The sequence below is a fragment of the Cherax quadricarinatus genome, chromosome 54, assembly GCF_038502225.1.
Source record: "Cherax quadricarinatus isolate ZL_2023a chromosome 54, ASM3850222v1, whole genome shotgun sequence".
NCBI classification, from domain to species: domain Eukaryota; kingdom Metazoa; phylum Arthropoda; class Malacostraca; order Decapoda; family Parastacidae; genus Cherax; species Cherax quadricarinatus.
This window is the reverse complement of record NC_091345.1, coordinates 27,072,278-27,093,944: the sequence shown is the minus strand read 5'-3', so window position 1 is coordinate 27,093,944 and position 21,667 is coordinate 27,072,278. Positions and strand designations below refer to the sequence as shown.

The following is a 21,667-nucleotide window of genomic DNA, read 5'->3' as shown; positions in this document are numbered from 1 at the left end:
GAGAATGTTAGCAATCATACTGTAAACCTGTACTAAGTCTGCTTACTGTACATGTGTGCAAAGTCTCCTTACTGTACACGTGTACTAAGTCTTCTTACTGTACACCTGTACTAAGTCTGCTTACTGCACACCTGTACTAAGTCTGCTTACTGTACACCTGTACTAAGTCTGCTTACTGTACACATGTACTAAGTCTCCTTACTGTACATCTGTACTAAGTCTCCTTACTGTACACCTGTACTAAGTCTGCTTACTACACACCTGTACTAAGTCTTCTTGCTGTACACCTCTACTAAGTCTCCTTACTGTACACGTGTACTAAGTCTCCTTACTGCACACGTGTACTAAGTCTCCTTACTGTACACGTGTACTAAGTCTCCTTACTGTACACGTGTACTAAGTCTCCTTACTGTACACCTGTACTAAGTCTCCTTACTGTACACGTGTACTAAGTCTTCTTGCTGTACACGTGTACTAAGTCTTCTTGCTGTACACCTGTACTAAGTGTCCTTACTGTACACGTGTACTAAGTCTCCTTACTGTACACGTGTACTAAGTTTGCTTACTGTACACCTATACTAAGTCTTCTTGCTGTACACGTATACTAAGTCTTCTTGCTGTACACCTGTACTAAGTGTCCTTACTGTACACGTGTACTAAGTCTCCTTACTGTACACGTGTACTAAGTCTGCTTACTGTACACCTATACTAAGTCTTCTTGCTGTACACGTGTACTAAGTCTGCTTACTGTACACCTGTACTAAGTCTTCTTACTTTACACGTGTACTAAGTCTGCTTACTGTACACGTGTACTAAGTCTGCTTACTGTACACGTATACTAAGTCTGCTTACTGTACACGTGTTCCAAGTCTGCCTACTTCACAAGTTTACTGCGTCAGAAACACAGATTTACTCAAGGCAAATGAGACAGTGTTAATCATCATCTTATGAGTATACAAACACTGGTACACTCTAGTCATAATCTCTCAAACTTTTCATCACTCTCCAACTCACAATCTTGTGAGCAAACTTTAAAATACGTTTCGGTCACACCAGGACATTATTAATTGATAATGAACTCAGAACCTTATTATTTTATAATATACTCGGACCATTATCACTTGATAATGGTCCCGGCCCAACTGAAAGGTCTGCTAAAACTCTCTCTCCATATTGTAGTTTAGCTGTGAATTGTTCCAGCCATGGAATTGTGACTTTTATTTTTCATTACCATCATGTTCATAACGTTATAAATATAACATAGTACATTGGACTCCCACTAGCCACAACTTCGTTACAAGAAGACCGGAAGCTAAATGATGATTGACAAAGTGCACATTCAGGATGATGAAAGAATTAGATGATAACAGCAACAAAAGAAACCATACCACGGGCGGGGTTAGAACCCGAGATCAGAGAGTCTTAAAACTCCAGACCGACGCGTTAGCCACTGGGCCAGCAGCTAGCCACAATAAGATACATCAAATTAGGCAATCGTGTCATTACGATTTCATGAGACATGTTGAGCAACAAAAGAGGCAGGTTTGAGGACACTCAGTGTTACTACCTAGAGAGGTCGCCACCATCATTCCTACCCCAGGAGAGCTGGACGAAGCCTTGGAATTGTAGATGGTATGGTGTAACACTTGTTCTCATTCCCAATGTATTTATTAAAGAGTAATAAGCGGAAATGTCTCAGAACACTTGGAATGTACTCACTGGAATGGAGAAGGGAGAGAGAGATGTTTGATAATACGTACAGGGAAAAATACTTGAGCGACAGTCCCGTCTATATACACATTGTAATTCCCGTTAAAAACTTTCAGTTTACCTCTTCCGAGCTGCTTCAATATTTAAGAGATAATTGTTGGAATTCTTGCCATAACTGGAGAATGACTCATCTGATTGGCTTCAAATTTTCACCACTACTATGGTTTCCATAACAAAAGATTCATGGTGGTACTGGGTATTAAATCCCAGTTTGTCAATTTAATTGAATAAATAGTGATACTAATTCTTTTGATAGGATTGAAAATATCATTGATGATCATCCATAATTTTAGTCTAAATAGGTGAAAATTTAAAATTTTACTGAAAGTTAAAGAACTGAATTTTAATTTGACACTTATTAAGTAAATTGTTTCCCATGTAATTACTAGTGAATTGCTCTTCTGATCAGCTTCAAACCCTAAATGTTGGTCTATATTAATATGAAACATTTTTGTGCCAACTTGCAAAATAAAAACTGCCAATTTTATCAATTTTTTTTAAATCTAAATATTTCTCTTACAGGATTGTAGAAAATTTTAAATTGAATGTAAATGTGAAAAACAAACTGGAAAAATAACAGTGTGCGGATACATGCCGTTTTTTATGTTTAACAAAGGGAGACTTTCCTATTTTTTTCTGTGAACATTTTACGCAACATTTTCACTGCATTATCATGAATTTTCGTAATTACTTAAGAACGCCGATTTGTTTCAAAATATCAACGCTTGTTTAATGTAATTTGTGCAAGAATCATGGAACTATTTTCATGCATGGTTGACCTATGCACAGTGATACAGAAAACTTTCCCATATTTTTGTTTGTGTTATTACTGGAGAAAGTCTCCTTTGATCGGCCATTGTGCCACTTAAGCCTCAAACTAAAATAGTATTATTTGACTTCATTGAATTATTTTTCCTTGATGCTGGTGAGGGGTTCTTGATCCAAGGAACTGGACTTTCACCTTGCTTGTATCGAATGTGAATGCCCCCTATTGCACAGGCGCTACATGACCCCTTGGGGGTACAGCGCGTTCCTCTGATTAAAATATAACAGTTGTTGAACGACAGCAATATTCAATGGCTGATGCATCATATGAAATATCTGGATGGAACATTTCATGGGTTTAGGCTGTGTAGACACAATTTTAATTGAATTCTCTGCATTAACTATAAAATGCATCTATTGGTCAGCTTAAAACTTTTAGTGATTTGTTTTCTTCAAGGGAAACAATATCTTGATGTTTGGTTGTGCAAATTATCAAAAGCCAATATGTTTAACAGTTGGTTTCTATGAAACGTCTTCTGATCAGATAAAAAGTCATAGTGTTTGAATTCATTTGGATATCTCAAGATTATTCTTAAACATTTGTATGTTATGTATAATAGGCTGACGTAACACAAACTTTCTTGAAAGCTAGTTAGTCTTGGAGGAAAATTTGAAGTGATTTCATACTTTATGTGTGAGTCCCAACTTGATTATTTGGAAGAAATTTAAAAAAAAAAATGAAGTAATGCTTTTCATGTCGCATCTGGTAAGTATCAAGCCTTTAACGTGCGTAAGTACTGTACTTCTGAGCGGCTTCAAGTAGCTCAGACGTACTTGCACATTTTAGAGTTACCTGGAGAGAGTTTCGGGGGTCAACGCCCCCGCGGCCCGGTCTGAGACCAGGTCTCATGGTGGATCAGGGTCTGATCAACCAAGCTGTTACTGCTGGCCGCACGGAAGAGGACGTACGAACCACAGCCCGGTTGGTCAGGTACTGACTTTAGGTGCCTGTCCAGTGCCTTCTTGAAGACAGCCAGGGGTCTATTGGTAATCCTCCTTATGTATGCTGGGAGGCAATTGAACAGTCTTGGGTCCTGGCCACTTATTGTGTTGTCTCTCATTGTACTCGTGGCACCCCTGCTTTTCATCGGGGGAATGTTGCATCTCCTGCCGAGTCTTTTGCTTTCATAGGGAGTGACTTTCGTGTGCAAGTTTGGTACCAATCCCTCCAGGGCCTTCCAAGTGTATATTATCATGTATCTTTCTCGCCTGCGTTCGAGGGAATACAGAGCAAAGACCTTCAACCGTTCCCAGTAGTTTAGGTGCCTTATCGCACTTATGTGTGCCGTGAAAGTTCTTTGTACACTATCCAGGTCTGCAATGTTGCCAGCCTTGAAGGGGGGGGGGGCATTAGTGTACAGCAGCACTCCAGCCTAGAGAGCACAAGCGATTTGAAGAGAATCATTATGGGCTTGGCGTCCCTAGTTTTGAAGGTTCTCATTATCCATCCCATCAGTTTCCTAGCGGATGAGGTAGATACATTGTTGTGGTCTTTGAAGGCGAGATCCTCTGACATTATCACTTCCAGGTCCTTCACATTACTTTTCCGCTCTATTGTATGGTTAGAATTTGTGGTATACCCTGACATATTTTTAATTTCGTCAAGTTTTCCATATCTGAGTAGATGAAATTTCTCCTCGTTGAACTTCATATTGTTTTGAGTGGTCCATTCGATGTCCGCTTGGGGTCTCGCGGTGTCTTCGATGGAGGTCACTGCCATGGTGATCCGGGTGTCATCCACAGAGGAAGACACGGAGCTGTGACTTACATCTCTATGTCAGAAATGAGGGTGAGGAATAGAATGGGAGAGAGTACTGTGCCTTGTGGAACTGAGCTTTTAGAGTATTGGTCTCTCTGAAAGGTTTGAATTTTAGATTTGAACCACATAAGTCCTAATCTAAAATTTTATTGAAGAAACCAGTACTCAACTAGATGTACTCACCTAGTTGTGGTTACAGGGGTCGATTGATAGCTCCTGGCCTCGCCTCTTCACTGGCCTCTACTGGGTCACCCTCCCCGCACCATGAGCTTTATTATACCTCTGCTTAAAGCTATGAATGGATCCTGCCTCTACTACATCGCTTCCCAAACTATTCCACTTCCTGACTACCCTGCGACTGAAGAAATACTTCCTAACATCCCTGTGATTCATCTGAGTCTTCAACTTTCAACTGTTTCCCCCTGTTGCTGTGTCCCATCTCTGGAACATTCTGTCTCTGTCCACCTTGTCAATTTCTCTCAGTATTTTATGTCGTTATCATATCCCCCCTATTTCTTCTGTCCTCCAGTGTCGTCAGGTCGATTTCCCTTAACCTCTCCTCCTAGGACATACCCCTTATCTCTGGGACTGGCCTTGTTGCAAACCTTTGCACTTTCTCTAGTTTCTTTACGTGCTTGGATAGGTGTGGGTTCCAAACTGATGCCGTATACTCCAATATGGGCCTAACGTACATAGTGTATAGGGTCCTGATCGATTCCTTATTAAGATGGCGGAATGCTGTTCTTAGGTTTGCTAGGCACCCATATGCTGCAGCAGTTATTTGGTTGATGTGCGCCTCAGGAGATGTGCTTGGTGTTATACTCACTACGAGATCTTTTTCCTTGAGTGAGGTTTGTAGTCTCTTGTCCCCTAGACTGTACTCCGTCTGCAGTCTTCTTTGCCCTTCCCCAATCTTCATGAATTTGCACTTGTTGGGGTTGAACTCCAGGAGCCAATTGCTGGACCAGGCCTGCAGCCTGTCCAGATCCCTTTGTAGTTCTGCCTGGTCCTCGTCCGATTAAAGTCTTCTCATCAACTTCACATCCTCTGCAAACAGGGACACTTCGGAGTTAAGCTCATTGTTAGGCTCATTCCTTTCTAGGTGTTCCACCGCTCTTCTCCTGATAATGTTCTCCATGACTTTGCATACTATACACGTCAGTGACACTGATCTATAGTGCTTCTTGTATGTCTCCTTTTCTTAAAAATTGGGACTACATTTGCTGTCTTCCATGCCGCAGGTAATCTCCCTGTTTCGACAGATGTGTTGAATATTGTTGTTAGGGGTACATATTGTGCCTCTGCTCCCTCTCTCAGGGCCCATGGAGAGATGTTATCCGGCCCCATCGCCTTTGACATGTCTAGCTCGCTTGGCAGCCTCTTCACTTCTTCCTCGGTTGTATGTATTGTATCCAACACTTGGTTTACCCCACCTCTCCATCCTTCTGGAGTCCCTTCTACCTCTTTTGTGAACACTTCTTTGAATCTCATGTTGAGTTCCTCACATACATCATGGTCGTTTCTTGTGAACTCTCCTCCTTCCTTCCTTAGCCTGATTACCTGGTCCTTGACTGTTAGTTTTCCTCCCGATGTGGCTGCACAACAGCTTTGGGTCAGATTTGGCTTTTGCTGCTATGTCATTTTCATATTGTCGTTGGGCCTCCCTTCTTACCTGTGCATATTCATTTCTGGCTCTCGGACTGCTCTCCTTATTCTCCTGGGCCCTTTACCTTCTATACTTCTTTCATTCCCTAGCACACTTGGTTTTGGCCTCCTGCACCTTTGGGTGAACCATGGGCTCATCCTGGCTTTTTCATTATTCCTGATACCCTTGGGTACAAACCTCTCTTCAGCTTCCTTGTATATTGTTGTCACACAGTGTGGAAGTTTTTTACATGGTTTTCTAAATGTAGAACATATGGATGAATAATATAATAATTGTACAATGGGATATGATGCTTGTTTGACACTTTCGAGAGGTTTTGAGTGGGGGTGTAGCTGCTGCGAGGGGAGGCACCGTGTTGAATCTGGTGTGTAAACACTGGACTGAGTTGTGCAATGTAGTCGGGCATTCTCGGGAGTCAGTTGGTGTATGTCGACCTCAATCCGTAGTTTGGAGATTGCTGACATGTTCCTGCTGAAGAATTGGGATGAATTGTGTGGAGGGCCCTTACAATTCGGCGACCAGGATGGAAAAATGGGGGGACTTAAATGAATGCTTTCCAAAAGCACAACTTGGCTGAGTGACTCTTGCCCGTAATGTACAGTAGATTTAGTGTTGACCATCCTAAATCCTAGCTGTGGAGGTAGCGTTGGGGTGTGGTTCCATAGGGTGATTGTGGTCCAGTGGTTAGGTGGTGGGTGTTAATGGGAATTTCCTTTCTAATAACACTGATAATTTGTGTATTGTGGTTATATTCTGTGTACCCAGGAAACCTTATCATGTGCAGTCCAGGCAAATCAAACCATACCCCCGGCCGAGATTGAACCCGCGGTCATAGAGTCTCAAAACTCCAGCCCGTCGCGTTTGATGTCAGTTTGATATTAGTTTGATGTCAGGTCTAGATCTTAATACCATAAAGGAAGGCATCATGTAGTAATGCGTAAAGGTTAAAAGAATAATAATAATAATAATAATAATAATAATAATAATAATAACGACAATCAAGATAGTAATGATGTTAACACTGAAACAACAGTTACTAATGTAAAAATTGTAGCTAATGTGATGATGATGGCATAGCTGAAGTAGCCTTACCTGTGGTGAACGTAAAAATTCGGGATAAAAGGTGTAAATAAAAAAATGTAACTGCATTACTGAACCAGGGATCTCAATGCACATTCATGAAACGTATGAAAGTGCAAAAGGAGAATCCTACATATTTAAAATTATCTGGTTTTCTGACAGATAAAACAGCCCAGCTGTACAACACTCTGCATATGTCAGCCTGGCAGTGAGAAAAAACGTATCAATGCAGTTATAGTTGATAGGCTCCCATAGAAAATCTCCACAACAGGGCTTAGTGAAGCTACTGAAAGGCTTTCAGAAAATAGTGTAGAATGGCACCCTCTTATATGAATAATGACTCAGTGGGGCCAATAGATCTTCTAGTAGGGAGTGAATATTATGTTACATTTGTAAAGGTATAGTAAGGAAATGTGGTGCTAATCTTCTAAAACCAGCAAGAGGCCATGTAATATATGGTAAGCTTCCTCGCTCTAATAATTAATAACTAAATGGAACAGTAAATATTTGTTATTGTTATAATCTAATAATTGCGTTAATAAGTGGATAGAGATGAAAATAAATTGTTTTTAAAACGGAAATTTGTAAAAGGATCAATAATAGATAAATAAGGGCTATATTTAGATTATGTAATTAGGTGCAGCGATAGGTTACAAAATGAATTGTGTGAATATGTAATGTATCCTATATACCCTAAACTACCAGCCAGGGTGGGAACCTTCTAAACTACCAGCCAGGGTGGTAACCTTCTAAACTACCAGCCAGGGTGGGAACCTTCTAAACTACCAGCCAGGGTGGTAACCTTCTAAACTACCAGCCAGGGTGGGAACCTTCTAAACTACCAGCCAGGGTGGTAACCTTCTAAACTACCAGCCAGGGTGGGAACCTTCTAAACTACCAGCCAGGGTGGGAACCTTCTAAACTACCAGCCAGGGTGGGAACCTTCTAAACTACCAGCCAGGGTGGGAACCTTCTAAACTACCAGCCAGGGTGGTAACCTTCTAAACTACCAGCCAGGGTGGGAACCTTCTAAACTACCAGCCAGGGTGGGAACCTTCTAAACTACCAGCCAGGGTGGTAACCTTCTAAACTACCAGCCAGGGTGGGAACCTTCTAAACTACCAGCCAGGGTGGGAACCTTCTAAACTACCAGCCAGGGTGGGAACCTTCTAAACTACCAGCCAGGGTGGTAACCTTCTAAACTACCAGCCAGGGTGGGAACCTTCTAAACTACCAGCCAGGGTGGGAACCTTCTAAACTACCAGCCAGGGTGGGAACCTTCTAAACTACCAGCCAGGGTGGTAACCTTCTAAACTACCAGCCAGGGTGGGAACCTTCTAAACTACCAGCCAGGGTGGTAACCTTCTAAACTACCAGCCAGGGTGGGAACCTTCTAAACTACCAGCCAGGGTGGGAACCTTCTAAACTACCAGCCAGGGTGGTAACCTTCTAAACTACCAGCCAGGGTGGTAACCTTCTAAACTACCAGCCAGGGTGGGAACCTTCTAAACTACCAGCCAGGGTGGTAACCTTCTAAACTACCAGCCAGGGTGGTAACCTTCTAAACTACCAGCCAGGGTGGTAACCTTCTAAACTACCAGCCAGGGTGGGAACCTTCTAAACTACCAGCCAGGGTGGTAACCTTCTAAACTACCAGCCAGGGTGGGAATCCATTCTCTGATAATTTTAATTATAAATGTAAGCAAAATTTGTAAAGCAAGGACGAATACAAAAGTTATTTTAATTTAGTCGTTTATCAACGACCATCCCCCGGCAGCAGTGTGGAAATTTTTTACACGGTTTCCCAAATGTAGAACATATGGATGAATAATATAATAGTGTGATAGGATGTGATGCTGACTTGACCCTTTCGAGAGGTTTCGAGTGGGAGGGGGCAGTGGGGGGTGCCGTGTTGAATTTGGTATGTGAGCACTGGACTGAGCTGTGCAATTTGGTCGGGTGTTCTCGGGGGTCGATTGGTGTACGTCGATATCAATATGGAGATTGCTGACAAGTTCCTGCTGAAGACTTGGGATGAGTGGTGAGGAGAGCTCTTACATTTCGGCAACTGGGACGGAAAGGTGGGGGACTTAGTGAATCCTTTCCAACAGCACACCTTGGCTGAGTGACTCTTGCCCGTAATGTACAGCAGTTCTTGCGTTGACCATCCTAAATCCTAGCTGTGGCCGTAGCGTTTGGGTGTGTTTCCATAGGGTGATTATGGTCCAGTGGTTAGGTGGTGGGTGTTAATGAGAATTTCCTTCCTAATAACACTGATAATTTGTGTATTGTGGTTATATTGTGTACCCAGCAAGCCTGATCATGTGCAGTCCATGCAACTTGGATTTACCAGAGTGGCTAGTTTTAGTATTATAATTATTAGTTTGATGTCAGGTCTAGCTTTTGTGAGGGTGAAGGGGTGGGTATTGAGGGAGCTGCAGTTCACTGACCTGCTTTGACTCGGGTTCCAATTATCTCACCCAAATTGTTTGCACTTAGTAATTCAGGTGGTGCCCTGTAGATCTCATGCATAAGAACATAAAGAAGAAACACTGCAATAGGCCTACTGGCCTATGCGACGCAGGTCCAATTCTCCTACCGGTTTAAGCTCACTGACCTTGTGACCTTAAGATCACTGACCTTGTGACCTTAAGATCACTGACCTTGTGACCTTAAGATCACTGACAGGTCACTTAAAGGCGGAACACAGCATCCGACCTAGTAGCCAAGTATATGTAGAGTTGAAGAACAACCTGAGGACTTCTATTATTTATACTTCTAGATATGAAGCCAAGAATTCTGTTAGCTTTATTGCGAACACTAATGCACTGTTGTCTTGGTTTTAGATTACTGCTAACCAGAACTCCTAAATCCTTTTCGCAATCAGTAGTATTAAGATCTACATTATTTAGTTTATATGTGGCATGGTTATTTATATGTCCAACATTTGTAAAGGACCTGCCTAGTATGGGCCAACAGGCCTTCTGCAGTGTTCCTCCTTTCTTATGTTCTTATGTTCTTATTTGTCTATATTAAACTGCATCTGCCACTTCTCAGACCATTGCGTCAGTCTATTCAAATCATCCTGGAGTGCTCTAGTGTCCTCATTAGAATGAATTGGACGGCCTATTTTGGTGTCATCAGCAAATTTGCTTATGTCGCTATTTATTTCCTCATCTATGTCGTTTATTTAAATTGTGAACAACAACGGGCCCAACACTGACCCCTGTGGAACACCGCTTGTGACGTGCCCCCATTCTGATTTCTCCCCATTTATGCAAACTCTCTGCTGCCTATTTGTCAGCCATGCCTCTACCCAGGAAAAAATTTCTCCTCCTATTCCGTGTGCTTTAAGTTTCCTCAATAGCCTCTGGTGTGGAACTCTATCGAAAGCCTTACTGAAGTCCATATACACAATATCATATTCATTACCATGATCTACCTCCTCAAACACCTTAGTGAAAAAAGTTAGTTAATACGTAAGAGAGGAACACCCCTTTGTAAAACCGTGCTGAGATTCATTAATCAATCTGTGCCTGTCAAGATAGCTACGAATTGCTTGGGCAATTATTGATTCCATAAATTTTCCCACTATGGAGGTAAGGCTTATTGGTCTATAGTTCGAAGCCAAGGACCTGTCACCTGCCTTGTAAATAGTTATTACATTTGTCATTTTCCACTTATATGCCAGTTTGTAGTGATATGTTAAAAAGATTAGCCAAAGAACAACCTGAGGACTTCTATTATTTATACTTCTTGCTATGAAGTCAAGGATTCTGTTAGCTTTATTGTTAACACTTATGCACTGTTGTCTTAGTTTCAGATTATTGCTAACCAGAACTCCTAAATTCTTTTTGCAATCAGTATATTAAGATCTACATTTAGTTTATATGTGGCATAGTCATTTTCCTGTCCAACATTTAGAACTTTGCATTTATCTATATTAAACTGCATCTGCCACTTCTCCTACCACTGCATCAGTCTATTCAAATCATATCAAAATGGTATACAATACGGACAGGATGGTTGTTAAGACACATAGGCAACACTTAAGCAACTTTATTCCGAAACGTTTCGCCTACACAGTAGGCTTCTTCAGTTGAGTACAGAAAGTAGGCAGGAGCAGTAGAGCTGTGAAGACGATGTAATCAGTCCATCACCCTTAAAGTCGTAGATTTGAGGTTGTCACTGCAACACAATGGCATCTTGGTACAAAACAGAAAACACCTTGGACAACTTCTTCAAGTGAGAACCGTTTGTTCTGAGAGGGACATGACCTCTCAGTGGCTACAATCTCACTACTACTACTCTGCACCTCTCTTTCCGACAGTATTTAAGTCTCAACACTGTCGCTTGATCTTCAGTTAGTTCCAGACTTTGGAACAGAACTTCTCCAGGCTGAGAGACTGACAACCTCAAATCTACGACTTTAAGGATGATGGACTGATTACATCGTCTTCACAGCTCTACTGCTCCTGCCTACTTTCTGTACTCGACTGAAGAAGCCTACTGTGTAGGCGAAACGTTTCGGAATAAAGTTGCTTAAGTGTTGCCGACGTGTCTTAACAACTATTCAAATCATCCTGGAGTGCTCTAGTGTCCTCATTAGAATGAATTGGACGGCCTGTTTTGGTGTCATCAGCAAATTTGTTTATGTCGCTTTTAATCCCCTCATCTGTGAAGTCCATATACACAATATCATATTCATTACCATGATCTAACCCCTCAAATACCTTAGTGAAGAAAGTAAATTCGGAAGACAGGAACGCCCCTTTGTAAAACCATACTGAGATTCATTAATCAGTTTATGCTTTTCAATATGGCTACTAATTCCCTTGGCAATTATTGATTCCATAAATTTACCAACTATGGAAGTAAGGCTTATTGGTCTATAGTTCGAAACTAAGAACCTGTCACCTGCCTTGTAAATAGGTATTACACTTGCCATTTTCTGCTTGTCAGGCACTATGCCAGCTTGTAGTGATATATTGAAAAGATTAGCCAAAGGTTTGCCAAGTTCCTCTTTACATTCCTTTAAAACCCTTGCAAACAGTTCATCAGGGCCTGGGGATTTGTTAGGTTTTAATTTCTCTGTCTGAGGACCATGTCACTAATTACAGCAATCATCCATAGTTTATCATCATGTTCTACATAATTTATTATTTCTGGAATTTTGGTAGTATCATCCTGAGTAAAAACTGAGAGGCAGTAAGAGTTGAAAGGTTCACACATTTCCTTATCACTGTCAGTGATCTGACCTGAGTTACTCTCAAGTGGGCCTATTTTGTCCCTAATCTTACTTCTGAATACCTGAGAGAACCCTTTTGGGTTAGTCTTCGAATCCCTTGCGACTTTAGCCTCATAATCCCTTTTTACTTTTCTTATTCTTTTTTTTATTTCTCACTTTAATTGAATAAATTGATTTTTGAACTGCACATCCTCTCTGTTGATACGCCTGTATAAACCTCTTTTGACTAGCGAGATGTTTTAATCTATTGTTTATCCATTTGGGATCATCTTTGTAAGATCTAATTTCCCTACTCGGGACAAAAGTCACCTGGGCAGCCAGCACTATGCTCTGAAATACGTCATATTGGCAACCAACTCTACCTACCTGACACATAGTAAGGTCGTCCCAATTTAGCCCACCCAGGTAATTTCTCATACCCATGAAGTCGGCCAAGCAAAAATCTGGGACAGCAACTTGATATATTGAAACAAAGTGATTTGTGATCACTCTCCCTTAGCTCATCACTAACCTCAAGATTATTAAGTAGTGATTCTTTGTTGGCAAGAACCAAGTCAAACAGATTGTTTCCTCAGATTGGTTCTGTCACAAACTGTTTTAACAAACATTCTTGAACCGTATCAAGAAAGTCACTAGACTCAAAATTTCCTGTCACATTGTTCCAATCAATTTGCCTAAAGTTAAAATCTCCCATTAACATAACATTTTCATATCTAGATGCCTTATGAATTTCGTCCCATAGCAGCTTACTACACTCTCTGTCAAGGTTTGGGGGCCTATAAATCACACCCAAAATTAATTCTTCTGTGTCCGATGTTTCTAATCTTACGCTGTCAGTGGTCAGTACGCTGAGGTCAGTGGTCACCTGCGGTCATACCTGTCCTAAGCTCTGGCTTGTTGTAGTGTTTTAGAATCTCAGGTTAAAGTGTTGAAGGAGGTTGTACTTCTTCAGGACGAAAATAGGAAGCTGACTTCGCTTAGACGAGTTTGTGAGTGCTCATGAGAAGGATTTAGCTGGTATGGAGGAAATGGTTACTAGCAGTGACAGTGGCAGCCGCTCTAAGTGGTAAGTGGTTCACAGTTCAGGAAGAAGATAAATAAGGAGGGTTAACAGAGAAGATGTGAAGGTAGGAAATCGATTCTTTGTTCTCCAGGACGAGTGTACTTCAGTGGTTAGTGAGGTTGAAGGTTTCACTAATTCCCCTGCTAATCAAGGTAAGAATATTTTAATAGTAGGAGATTCTCAGGTAAGATATATGGACCGTGCTTTTTGTAACAGAGACAGAAAGGTCAGACAGAGGGTGTGCCTTCCAGGAGCTGGTGTTGGTGACATAGTCAGAAGGTTGGATAAATATTATGTCAGGTAATGGGAACAAGCCCATTATCTTAGTGCTGGGAGTAATGATATTGAGAAGGGCAGGAGACAGAAGCTGCTGGATAAGTACAGGTCAGTCATAGAAGTAGTTAGGTCTCAGGGAGGGATTCCAGTCATATGTAGCATCTTGCCTAGAAAGGGAGTGGGCAATGAATGGATGTCTAGGGCAATTGGTATAAATTGCTGGCTAGACAGGTACTGCAAGGAACTTGCAATCCCATTCATTGATAACTGGGACCTATTCTTTGGTAAACGTGATATGTATGCAAGGGATGGGGTTCATTTCTCTGGGGATGGAGTGGTTGCATTAGCCAATTCGATTGAGAGGGTAACTGATGATTTGTCTAGGAATTTAAACTGATAGATTATAGAGATATGGGTGTTTGTGGGAAACAATCAGGCTGCAGTATTAGGGTTAAAAACAGCATTTATTACCGGGATACCTCAGGGATATGTTTAAAAGACAATATTCAAAATAAAGTTGCTAGTAATGGCAAATCAAGTGATCAACAAAGACGGATAGCAGAGGGGAACGAGTGACTAGCTCCCTTAAGGTTTACAATACAAATAATAGGAGTCTAAGAAATAAGATAGATGAGCTAAGATTACTTGCAAGTGTAGGTAATATAGATATTATTGCTATAACAGAGACCTGGTTCAACCTGAAAGATAGAGAGATGCCTTCTGAATGCAACATACAGGGTTATAAACTATTCCACACTGATAGGGTCAACACGAAGGGTGGTGGAGTGGCGATGTATGTCAGAGAAAATTTAAATTGTCTTAGACATGATACAAGATTAGAAACATCGAACACAGAATCTATTTGGCTACAGTCATCAATGACCCTCTCAATCGAACTGGCTAATGCAACCACTCTAACCCCAGAGAGATGAAATCATACCACGAGCAGGATTGAACCCGCGATCAGAGAGTCTCAAAACTCCAGAGTTTTGAAATTCTCTGACAGCGGGTTCAATCCCGCCCGTGGTATGGTTTGTTTGCAATCGTGTCATTATGATTTCATGAGTCAGAGAGATGAACCTTGCATACATATCATGCTTGCCATAGAATTTGTCCCAGTTATCAATGAATGGGATTGCAAGTTCCTTCCAGTACCTGTCTAGCCAGCAATTTATATCAATTGCCCTAGACATCCATTCATTGCCCACTCACTTTCTAGGCAAGATGCTACATACGATTGGGATCCCTCCCTTAGACCTGACAACTTTTGTGGGTGACCTGTACTTATCCAGCAGCTCCTGTCTCCTGCCCTTCCTGATGTCATTTCCACCAGCACTAAGATAATGGGCTTGTTCCCATTACCTGACATAATATTATCCAACCTGCTGACTATATCACCAACACCAGCTCCTGGAAGGCACACCCTTTGTCTGACCTTCCTATCTCTGCTACAAAAAGCATGGTCCATATACATCTTACCTGAGATTCTCCTACAATTAGAATATTCTTACCTTGATTAGCAGGGGAGTCAGTGGTACCTCTAAAATCACTAACCACTTAAGTACACTCGTCCTGGTGAACAGAGAATCGATTTTCTACCTTCACATCTTCTCTATTAACCTTCCTTACCTTCCTTCTTCCTGAACTGTGAACCACTTGCCACATAAAGCAGCTGCAACTCTTTAGCTCACTGCTGGTATCCTTTTCCTCACAAGCTCCTACCATCTCACACTCGCTCCCAAGCCCATCTAGGCACAGTTTCAGCCTCCTCTTTTCCTCCTAAAGTAGAACCTCCTTCTTCAACACTTTAACCTGAGATTCCAAAACACTACAGCAAGCCATGGTGCTCAGTAACACCCCATGCTAATTCCCAGACAGCTAAGGACAGTGATCACACATGAATTCTGATCTCACATAATAATTCACAAAAACTAATACATTAGATTTATATAACTTATGATTGCCTCTGCTCACTCCCATTAAATCTTCAACACTAGTATTTAACTGCATTACCGACTTATACCCAGGCTAATCACAGTTTCTGACTCAAACTGAGACATTTTAGAAGGTTCTCACCCTGGCTGGGAGTGTAGGTTCCCAGCCAGGTTGGTAGTTTAGGAGGTCTCCACCCTGGCTGATATTGTAGATTCCCAGCCTGGCTGGTAGTTTAGAAAGTTATCACCCTGGATGGTAGTTTAGGTTCACACCCATGGCTGGTAGTTTAGGTTCACACCCATGGCTGGTAGTTTAGAAGGTTCCCACCCTGACTGGTAGTTTAGGTTCCCACCCTGGCTGGTAGTTTAAGTTCCCACCCCTGGCTGGTAGTTTAGTAGGTTCCCACCCTGGCTGGTAGTTTAGTAGGTTCCTACCCTGGCTGGTAGTTTAGGGGTTCTCACCCTGGTTGGCAGCTTAGAGGTTCCCACCCTGGGTGGTAGCTTAGAAGGTTCCGACCCTGCATGGTAGCTTAGAAGGTTCCCACCCTGACTGGTAGTTTAGGCTCCCACCCTGGCTGCTAGTTTAGGTTTCCACCCTGGCTGGTAGTTTAGAAGGGTCCCACTGTGGCATGCAAAGAGTATGTTACTTATTTGGTGTATGTACACACTCTCATACAGGATGCCTCACAACCAGCGAACCAGGTAATAAGGGTTTAACGATTCAGGGGGCCCCATCGTTAAATCAGTACCATGGTTGTGCCAATCATGTTCTGGGTCTGACAACTGCGAAGGTGATGTGGCAGCACTCACAGTTTACTCTTGCCAGATTCACCCAGGTGCTGGTCAATCACAGTTGTCTCACTGTCTTTAGGCTGTTGTCTTGCCTCTTGATTACCGTGATACTATTATTTTCCATACTTGTAAATACCTACAGTATTTGGTGAAGGAAAATAAAATTATAAATCTGTGTTTATTTTCGTTCCAAGCTCACATTACAGCCAGCTTAACAGGCCTTGATTACCTGATACCATAATATGGGAAGCCTTCCAAGAGCTGGAGCTGGACTTAGCAGGAACTGGAGCTTAAAGCTGAAACTGGATCAGAAGCTAGTCTTTGTATCGTTTAGATAGCTTCCTATCTGGCATTGCATCAAGCTTTGCCAATGCTTCCAGTTATTGCATGTCAACTTTACAGTCGCTTCACTATTGTGTTAGCCTTGCCACTGTGTGTGAGCATTCTGCAATCGCTTCTCTATTGTCAGCCTTGCTATTGTGTGTGAATATTCTGCAGTCAGCTTTGCTACTGCGTGTCAGCCTTGCTATTGCGTGCAAGTATCCTGCAGTCATACTGTGCATAGCTGCTTGAGTGTATATTGCAAACAGCATATTAGGTTGGAGATAATGCCACCTATACGAGTCAGACGACTGGGGTCTGAGTTCACTTTACTAAACCTGCCCAAACTTTCTCTAAAGCACTGTTGGCAAATTGCTCGTTCTATTGGAATTGCCTATTAAAATACTCTTACTGCTGCACAGCTTTGTGACATAATTTGTACAAAGTTGAAAGCTGAGGCAGCCGTGGCACACAGGAATGACGTTTCTCCCTCTACAGGAGCAGTTAGTCACAGATCTCCACTTAGATTCCTGCAGAATAATGGAAGGGATGCAACACCTGAACAATTAAACCAGCAGTTTTGGGAAACAACAAGTGCCTCAGAGTTGTCTACCTCTGTTGCTGTTAGCAATGAGAGAAACTGTGCAGGAGTCCACAGGGTACAGTCCATTTGAGCTGATCTTTGGGCACAATGTACGAGGTCCTCTTTGGGTGCTCAAGGAAGGATGAATGGGAGAAATAGCCTGCTCAACACTCTACCCTTCTTCAAGGTTGCAGGTGGTACATCGGTTGGCTAAAGCTAACTTAAAACTAGCTCAAAATACAATGAAACAGAGGTATGACAGAAATTAAAAGTTTCACTCCTTCTATCCAGGAGACAAGGTGTTAGTACTGGAACCTATACATGGCCACACCTTAAAATTTAAATTTATGGGACCTATGCAAATTGTAAGTAAATTATCTGATGTGAATTATGTGGTATCTCCCCTTGACAAGACCTCAAAAAGTAAAACATACCACATGAATCAAATTAAAGTATTTAAAGCTTCAGATAAAGTCCCAGTAATGACGCTGTCCTCTGCCTCTGTAGTCGACCCTGACTCTTTGCACCCTATCCCTGAAATCCATAGCTTCCCAATTCTGTCCTCCTCAAGGATCCTAGCCCTTTAGGTGGGGATGTCAGAGAATCAAGTAACAAGTTTAACTGTGCTCCTACAATTTTACCCTGATATTTTTTCAGATGTGCCAAAAAAATGTACACTAGGATATCATGATGTAGATGTTGGAAACTCTAAACCTATTAAACTCTCCCTCTACAGAGCTAACCCTGAAAAACAGAGGCTACTTCAGCAGGAGGTAGAATTTCTGATAGTGCATGGGTTAATGGAGGAGTCCATGTTAAGAAGCTGATGGAGGTTGTCGAATGTGTACAGACTACCGTAAGGTGAACAAGGTCACTATTTCAGATGTTTACCCTCTGCCATGTCTGGATGACATAATTGACTTCGTGGGTAAGGCTACTTTTGTGTCTAAACTCGACTTACTTAAAGGTTACTATCAGGTACCTTTAACAGATAAGGTGAAGGAAATCTCTGCCTTCATAATTCCAGGAGGCCATTATCAGTATACAGTAACCCCTTTTGGAATGAAAAACTCGCCTGCATCATTCCAGAAACTGCTCCATCAGGATATTGAAGGACTTAAAGGCACAGCCACTTACTTAGATGATGTTGGAGTGTTGGACACTTGAAACCAACATAGGTTTAGGCGGTAGGCTCTCTTTGAGACTTTCCAGAGTTTCCACTTAACTGTTAATTTATCCAAGTCAACCTTTGGCCAGTCTACTGTTAATTTTTTGGGCCATGAAGTAGGTAGTGTCAAAGTGACCCCTAAATTTGCTAAAATTCTTGATATTAAAAATTTTCCAGTACCTCCTGAGAGAAAATCATTCCAATGTTTCCTAGGCATGGTAGGGTTTTATAAAAGATTCTATAAGAATTTTGCAGATGTCATAGCCCCTCTGACCTCCCTTATCAGTCACAAATCCCACTTTCAATGGTCTCCCGAATGTCAAGATGCTTGTACAAAAATAAAGCACATCCTTTGTACTGTACCCGTTCTTTTGTCTCGAGATTTCTCGAAACCTTCTACATTACAGATTGATGCTTGTGAGTCAGGGGTGTTGGCAGTACTTCTACAAACTGGGGACGATACGTTGCAACCTGTAGCTTACTTACACTTTGATAATGACATTATCAATGACTTTGATAATGATAGGGGCCAGTCATCTCAAGTGGTCACAGTCTACAGTGGGGACAACCCTTTGGTTTACCTGTATAAAATGAAGAACCTGGCTGGTAGTATAGATTTCCACCCTGGCTCGTAGTTTAGAAGATTCCCACTGTGGCTAGTAGTTTAGGTTTCCACCATGGCTGTAGTTTAGGAGATTCCCACCCTGACTGGTAGTTTAAATTTCCGCCCATGGCTGGTAGTTCAGTAGGTTCCCACCCTGGGTGTTAGTTTAGGAGGTTCCCACCCTGTCTGGTAGTTTAGAAGATTCCCACAGTAGCTGGTAGTTTAAGTTCCTACCCTGGCTGGTAGTTTAGGAGGTTCGCACCCTGGCTGGTAGTTTAGGACGTTCCCACCCTGGCTGGTAGTTTAGGAGGCTCCCACCCTGGCTGGTAGTTTAGAAAATTCCCACAGTAGCTGGTAGTTTTGGAAGTTCCTACCCTGGCTGGTAGTTTAGGAGGTTTCCACCCTGGCTGGTAGTTTAGGAGGTTCCCACCCTGGCTGGTAGTTTAGAAGATTCCCACCCTGGCTGGTAGTTTAGGAGGTTCCTACCCTGGCTGGTAGTTTAAGAGGTTCCCACCCTGACTGGTAGTTTAGGAGGTTCCCACCCTGACTGGTGGTTTAGGTTCCCACCCTGGCTGGTAGTTTAGGAGGTTCCCACCCTGGCTGGTAATCTAGGAGGTTCCCACCCTGGCTGGTAATCCAAGAGGTTCCCACCCTGTCTGGTAATTTAGGAGGTTCCCTCCCTGGCTGGTAGTTTAGGTTCCCACCCTGGCAGGTAGTTTAGGAGGTTCCCACCCTGGCTGGTAGTTTAGGTTCCCACCCTGGCAGGTAGTTTAGGAGGTTCCCACCCTGGCTGGTAGTTTAGGTTCCCACCCTGGCAGGTAGTTTAGGAGGTTCCCACCCTGGCTGGTAGTTTAGGAGGTTCCCACCCTGTCTGGTAGTTTAGGTTCCCACCCTGGCTGGTAGTTTAGGTTCCCACCTTGGCAGGTAGTTTAGGAGGTTCCCTCCCTGGCTGGTAGTTTAGGTTCCCACCCTGGCAGGTAGTTTAGGAGGTTCCCACCCTGGCTGGTAGTTTAGGAGGCTCCCACCCTGTCTGGTAGTTTAGGTTCCCACCCTGGCTGGTAGTTTGGAGGTTCCCACCCTGACTGGTAGTCTAGGTTCCCACCCTGACTGGTAGTTTAAATTTCCACCCCTGGCTGGTAGTTTAAAAGGTTTCCACCCTGGCTGGTTGTTTAGGTTCTAACCCTGGCTGGTAGTTTAGGAGGTTCCCTCCCTGGCTTGTAGTTTAGGTTCCCACCCTGGCAGGTAGTTTAGGAGGCTCCCACCCTGGCTAGTAGTTTAGGAGGTTCACACCCTGGCTGGTAGTTTAGGTTCACACCCTGGCTGGTAGTTTAGGTTCCCACCCTGGCTGGTAGTTTAGGAGGTTCCGTCCCTGGCTGGTAGTTTAGGAGGTTCCGCCCCTGGCTGGTAGTTTAGTAGGTTCCCACCCTGGCTGGTAGTTCAGGTTCCCACCCTGGGTTTTAGTGTAGGAGGTTTCCACCCTGGTTGGCTGTTTAGGTTCCCACCCTGGCAGGTAGTTTAGGAGGCTTCCACCTTGGCTGGTAGTTTAGGAGGTTCACACCCTGGCTGGTAGTTTAGGTTCACACCCTGGCTGGTAGTTTAGGTCCCCACCCTGGCTGGTAGTTCAGAAGGTTCCGTCCCTGGCTGGTAGTTTAGTAGGTTCCCACCCTGGCTGCTAGTTTAGGTTCCCACCCTGGTTTTTAGTTTAGGAGGTTCCCACCCTGGTTGGCTGTTTAGGTTCCCACCCTGGCTGGTAGTTTAGAAAGTTTCCACCCCTGGCTGGTAGTTTAGTAGGTTCCCACCCTGGCTGGTAGTTTACAAGGTCCCCACCCTGGCTAGTAGAGGGTACCTGCAGTTTCAGCAGATGTGTTGACGAGAAGGTGATGGAGGAGGGCGTGCAGGTGGTCGTCAGGTAAATGTTCATCGTTCAGCAGGTGCTCGTCAGGCACACGTTCATCGTTCAGCAGGTGCTTATTTGTTAAGAGATCGTCGTCCTTCAACATGCTTTCATCTTGTAACAGATGATGCCATAACAGGTGTTCCTTTAACCTGTGTTTGCGCTTCAACACACATTCACCATTTGACAGGCGCTGTTTGGGCCTGTGGGTGATTGGAAAGCTTACAGGTGCAGGTGTGGTGTCAGCAGGTGCAGGTATGGTGTCATCAGCAGGTACAGGTGTGGTATAATCAGCAGGTGCAGGTGTGGTGTCATCAGCAGGTGCAGGTGTGGTGTCAGCAAGTGCAATTGTGGTGTCAGCAGGTGCAGGTGTGGTGTCAGCAGGTGCAGGTGTGGTGTCAGCAGGTTGTTCACACAACCACGCCTCCCTGTTGCTTTTCTGGGCTTGAACTCGACCTTTCCTTCTGTATATCACTAACTCTTTGGGTTCCATTTTTATGGAAGATTTATATGGGGGAGGAGTGGAAGTCAGAGTGGGTGTGGGTGTTGAATGTGGGTTGACAGGGAAAGGAAAAATGTGTGTGCGTTGTGGGATGACTGGGAAAGGAAAAGTGAGTGCGAGTTGTGGGTTGGCGGAGGAAGGAAAAGTGAGTGTGGGTTGTGGGTTAATATATCCAGCTTGTC

The 21,667-nt window shown here is 43.1% G+C and overlaps 1 protein-coding gene across 2 annotated transcripts in view; it reads right to left on the bottom strand.

Moving 5' to 3' along the window:
* Positions 1-21,667, bottom strand: part of MICAL-like (protein) — a 568,521-nt gene that overhangs the window by 545,418 nt on the left and 1,436 nt on the right. For both annotated transcript variants that reach the window (XM_070096758.1, XM_070096757.1), the window contains exon 1: positions 20,936-21,667. This exon is cut by the window's right edge. In XM_070096758.1, coding sequence (XP_069952859.1) covers positions 20,936-21,667 — 732 coding nt within the window. The remainder of the gene's footprint in view (positions 1-20,935) is intronic.